At 38.7% G+C, this 5096-nt stretch overlaps 1 protein-coding gene across 1 annotated transcript; it reads right to left on the bottom strand.

Moving 5' to 3' along the window:
* Nucleotides 1-658: 658 nt before the first annotated feature.
* LOC121268059 (receptor-like cytoplasmic kinase 176) lies at nucleotides 659-4248 on the bottom strand. Its single transcript, XM_041172178.1, has 6 exons — nucleotides 3695-4248; nucleotides 2815-3140; nucleotides 2317-2452; nucleotides 2064-2206; nucleotides 1843-1966; nucleotides 659-1361 (listed from the first exon to the last, which is right to left on the bottom strand). Exons 1-6 carry the CDS (start codon nucleotides 3744-3746, stop codon nucleotides 916-918), a joined length of 1227 nt encoding a protein of 408 aa, XP_041028112.1. The 5' UTR covers nucleotides 3747-4248; the 3' UTR covers nucleotides 659-915.
* Nucleotides 4249-5096: the final 848 nt, after the last annotated feature.

The following is a 5096-nucleotide window of genomic DNA, read 5'->3' as shown; positions in this document are numbered from 1 at the left end:
GGGGGGGGGGGGTGGGGGATATAAGATATCGTTGGTGAAGCAGCAAAAACCCTTTAATTTTCAATCTATTCTTAATGTTCTCCACAATCACAGCCTTGGAGGGCTTTGCTTCCCCCTACCTCGGTCCCTGCTTCTGTATTCGGATGATCCCAAAACTATTGTACATTGCCCAAAATCATTACTCAGTCCAAGCTCTCACATTTTAGACCCAAACTCGTACTTTTAGTTCAAGATCAAGCTAGACAAACCAAATTCAGAACATAGATAGATTACAATGCTCATCATGCATCACGCGTTGTTTTAAGATGGGGATTGATACCTCTATCTCTATATGACTAACAAAAATCCTACTTGTAACACATGTAACACCCTTTGTAACATTGTTTTTATTTTTATTAGCACCGAGAGTCTGAGAACAAAGCCCTGACTAATTGCAAGAACACTTTGAATAATTCATGGAGAAGTTCTCCCAGTCTGATGATGGTCCATAGAAATTGTCTGCACGTATAAGAATTTAAATCTTAGACCTAGAAGGAGCATACCACCGAGACTAAGGTCTTTACCATTTGAGTCATATCAATACCAGTCACAGTGTTACAAGAGTGTTAACAATATCATGACTAACAAACGAGATCACTTCAATCCAACTAAAATATAATGACTCAAATAAACTTAATTATACCTCAAACCTGGTTTCAAATTTTCAATCATCATAAAAACGTTCTTAACACCATATTAGAAAACATTTCAAAGCTAGACTGAAGTACATTTGAAAAAAAAACTGAACAAAAACTGTACACTACTTTTAAGAAACACGGGTATATAGTGCATGCCTGAACACAACTCTTTCATTTCTGCCAAGAATCCTTCAAAACAGAGAAGATATATCTGCTGCATAGAAAAACTTTCCTTCCTTTAGGCATAAGCCAGAGAAGCAGAAGGCCTTGGGTAAGTGCTGGGTTTCGAAGCCACCTCCATGGTACTTCTGGATGACCGAGGAACTCCATTGGAATGGTTATGAACGTTTCCATGTTGCTCTTTGTGCTTGCTTCTTGGTGTCTCCTGCAGCCCCTCTAATGCTGCTACCACGTCATTCATGTTTGGCCTGTTCTTGGGTTCCACAGCAAGGCATTGGAGTGCAAGGGTAGCCATCTTTTGGGCCCGATCCAGTGAGTACTGGCCTTGAAGACGGTTATCCAGAACATGGTAGATCCTACGTTTACTGTTTAAGTAGGGTTTCGCCCAGTCCACTAGGTTATGTTGACCAGATGGCCGGTTCTTGTCTATACATCGACGCCCCGATAGCAGTTCTAGAAGTACAACTCCGAAGCTATATACATCACTTTTGGCAGTCAGATGACCTACACAATAAAAATGCAATTAATGATCAGAATCCAAAATACATCTTTTCTGCTTTGTGCCTTTTAATATAGCAGCATTGCAGCCCAGTAAAGTTTCGAACCTGACCAAGCTAATTCAGAAGATTAAAATATGCAAATGTAAGTGCATATGAACTAATTTTCATCCCTCCAGGCCAGAGTGCTTGGGAGGAGATCATCACAACAAAACATTTGTGAGGGATAATGGCATGTAAGTAGGTTCAATCATTTCCAACTAGAAATTCACTAATACAATTCTCAAGAAAGCTTTCCAAGGGTACCGAGAGAAAGTAAACTTTCATTAATGTTCACAAAGAAATTCAGGTTTTCAAGAGAGGGATTGACATGTAAAACGTATATCTAATGAAGCCAATCCATCACCTAATATGTGAAAGTATGCGGAGTAGAGTTAAGAGTTCACATGGATCAGTGATTTATTGAAGCATAAAAATCGAAAGGGTACCTGTGGCTAGATACTCCGGAGCAGCATATCCGTAGGTTCCCAAAACCCTAGTAGAGACATGGCTTTTATCTCCAGCTGGCCCATCCCTAGCCAGCCCAAAATCAGAAAGTTTTGCATTGTAATTCTGTGAATTCAAGACAACAAAGGCAGAAAAATAGAAAATAAGTGATTGAATCCTACAATCAAGCAGTGTGGTCAAGCATGCTAGCCAACCTACATACCGAATCAAGCAGGATATTAGAAGTCTTAAAATCACGATATATAACTTGTGATTCAGCATTGTGAAGAAAAGCAAGTCCCTTTGCAGCACCAAGAGCCACTTTCATTCGGACACTCCACGAAAGTGGCTGGAAATGAGAACCCCCTGCTTCAACAATAATCCAACGTCACAATAACAATAAGCACGTGTTTAAGAAAGAAACTAATCACAATGTTTTTCAAGGTTGAGCATTGAAGAGGATACATAAATCTCACTTCGAAATAGATGATTTTCCATGCTGCCCTTAGGCATGAACTCATATACCAGAAGCCGTTGCTCATCCTCTACGCAGTAACCAATCAACTTCACAAGATTAGGATGATGCAACTGCCCAAGATAGTTGATCTCTGCCTGTAGGTCCAAAAACACAATAGAAAATCAAACCAATATGGTCATTATGAATTGTCTAAATGTTATAGCATTTGGCAAGTTGCAATCTTGCCAATCTAATAAGCACCAACAAAACGTAGGGAAAAATCCCATGTCAATTGACTTGGCTGCTTGCACTAATCAATTATAAAAAGGCTATCATGGGCAAAGCCATGTTCACTTCACAAAACATCATCCTCTGTAACAAAGCTCCTCTGATAGAAACTTCATATCTGGCCTACAGTGATAACATTCAATTACCGGAGCAAGGAAATGCAGAGACAGAAAAAAAAAGGGAAAAAAAAAAAAAAGAATGAAGAACTATTTAGGAAACTAATACTGACCAGCCATTCCCTGTGACCCTGGAGCCCTTCCTGGTTGAGCCTCTTCACAGCGATCACTAGGCCAGTCCCAGGCTTGGTAGCTGTAAGCGAGTGCTCGTCAATCCAACCCTTGAAAACTGAACCGAACCCACCCTCTCCTAATACACTATCAGGGCGGAAGTTCCTTGTGGCCATTTTGAGTTCACTGAAGCCGAAATTCTTTAAGTTGCTGGCCTGCAAGATCTCATCCTCACTCCTAGGAGTCATGGGCATGGAAGCTGACGAGAACTTGCCACTGGAACTACACATATCATTCCCATCTCTGCTCACAGTTTTTGAATTGAACCCTACAAAAAAGTCAATGAGACATGTTAAGGAGGATTCACTAGGAAGTTTTCAGGCTACCAAACAGACAAAATTTCCATCATCTAGCTAAGCGCCCTCTAAAGATGGTAACAACAATGTTAGAATAATCCTCTGGAGATCTATGGCACCCAGTTGTGCAAAGAGCATACCAAGAGGAAATTAACCAATGTATTCAGCGATTTCAAACAATATCCTGAGGGAATCTCTCTCACGGAAATTATTTATTCATAGAGTAGATCCATATTGGAATCAAGTAATGGAAGCGGAGCAAATACTTCTAAAATTGAACTCTCAACAAAATTTTTATAAACAATTTGAACGAGCCATCGACGTACGGGTAACGAAGTTAAACTCCAACTCACTAAGAGAAACAAACTTTAATTTACATCTTGCTACAAGGCAGCTAAGCTAGCAAGGTAGAGGTAATCAAGATATGAAACTTAACGTTTTAAGTAAAAAAAAGCTCAATCAGGCACCGAAAAGCAGTTGAAAACAACAACTCTATAACGAAACAAATCAAAACAAGGAAAGGAACCTGTATAAGAAGGAGTCACGGCCTTAATCCCATTGCTCCAGCAAGCCCCCATCCGAAACAGAACCGCTCAAAACTCTCACAAAGATCTCGAGTTTAAGATAAGATAGGAAACTTAAAATACAGAGAGAACCTGATCAACACCCAAATTGTGAATTTCAAGAAAAACAGATCTTCAGCCAAACAAAGTTTCTTCCTTTTTTTATTTATTTATTTTTTTTTTTTTGTCTTCTCGGTGCCTGAAGATTGTTTCAACTTTCCCAACAACCGGATTTTACTCTGAAAGACTCGGCAAAGGTAGAAAAATGGGAAAAATAATGAAGAAAAATAAGATAGAATGCAAATGAAACACGAAAAAGATCACCCACTTTCTCCTTCGACAGATCTTAGTGATTGGGCACTGACTCCAAATGGATTTTGGTGTAACTTTTTCCTCTGGGTCACTTTTCGGGTTTTTTTTTTTTTTTTAATGATGGATGAAAGAGGAGAGAAGCTGGCAAAAAGCGTGAAACAAAAGGCCACCTCTGCGACTTGAGAATTTCGTAGGTGGCCGTATTAGACCTTAGCGGACCAGACAAATGGCTAGGGAGAGGTAGACGGTTGACTTCCTTTTGAGCCGTCGTTTTGTCTTTTTTCGCTTCAACAAGCAAACAACAGACATTTGCCGATACAACATTTTAGTCTCAAAATGTTCGGCTGATTATAATCTCCAGAGCCATAATTTGACTCCTCTACGGTCTTATCGGGAGCTTCAGCTGCCGGTTTTGTGGATAATAAGGAAGTATCATTCGCCTAATTTAAAATTAAAAAGTACATCGGCAAGTGTTATTAATATAAAATTCTATACATAAATCACTATTTATTTTCACACCTTATATTTATAATTTTTTTATAAAATACAAGAATATTTTTTATAGAGTATAGAATAATAAATAGTAACTGAAAAAGAATTTTTTTTATTATCGTTCCCCATTTCAATGCTCCGGCGACGTTAAAAAGAGCCGGAGATAAAGGATTTGACAGAGGGATGATTCATGAACATGCCTTCCAGGTGGTGGTTGTCGGCGATTATAGACCATTGGATTCTCATGAATAATTAGACACTTTTTTGTGGGAAATAGATCTCCTTTTTCTTGTTCATTCGTAGTGCAAACAGGCAATGATTTTGTGTTGAATTGTAAGAAGGTTTTATTTGACAGTCCGAGACAACATACACTACTAGTACTGGTAGTTGACTACCATCGTCTTACCGTCCGTAGAAGGTGGATCTAAACTGGCTGGCTCTTGGTAATCTTTGCATAAATTGTACTTCTTGGAATAAAGAGATATATATCATAAAATTAATTACAAAGTCCGGTTTCTTTTCAGAAAACTTTTCAATTTATCTTATTTTATCTCATTTAAT

This window comes from Juglans microcarpa x Juglans regia, chromosome 5S, assembly GCF_004785595.1.
Source record: "Juglans microcarpa x Juglans regia isolate MS1-56 chromosome 5S, Jm3101_v1.0, whole genome shotgun sequence".
Lineage (NCBI taxonomy): Eukaryota > Viridiplantae > Streptophyta > Magnoliopsida > Fagales > Juglandaceae > Juglans > Juglans microcarpa x Juglans regia.
Note: the sequence above shows the minus strand (reverse complement) of the source record. Positions and strands in the feature narration are given on the sequence as shown.

What these genes read in the sequence shown, in the direction of transcription:
- LOC121268059 (XM_041172178.1), bottom strand. Translation starts at nt 3,746, where the DNA reads ATGGGGGCTTGCTGGAGCAATGGGATTAAGGCCGTGACTCCTTCTTAT. An exon ending in GGAAAATCATCTATTTCGAA is followed by an intron (nt 2,207 to 2,316) that starts GTGAGATTTATG and finishes TTGTTGAAGCAG; the next exon opens with GGGGTTCTCATTTCCAGCCA. An exon ending in TCCGGAGTATCTAGCCACAG is followed by an intron (nt 1,362 to 1,842) that starts GTACCCTTTCGA and finishes TTTATTGTGTAG; the next exon opens with GTCATCTGACTGCCAAAAGT.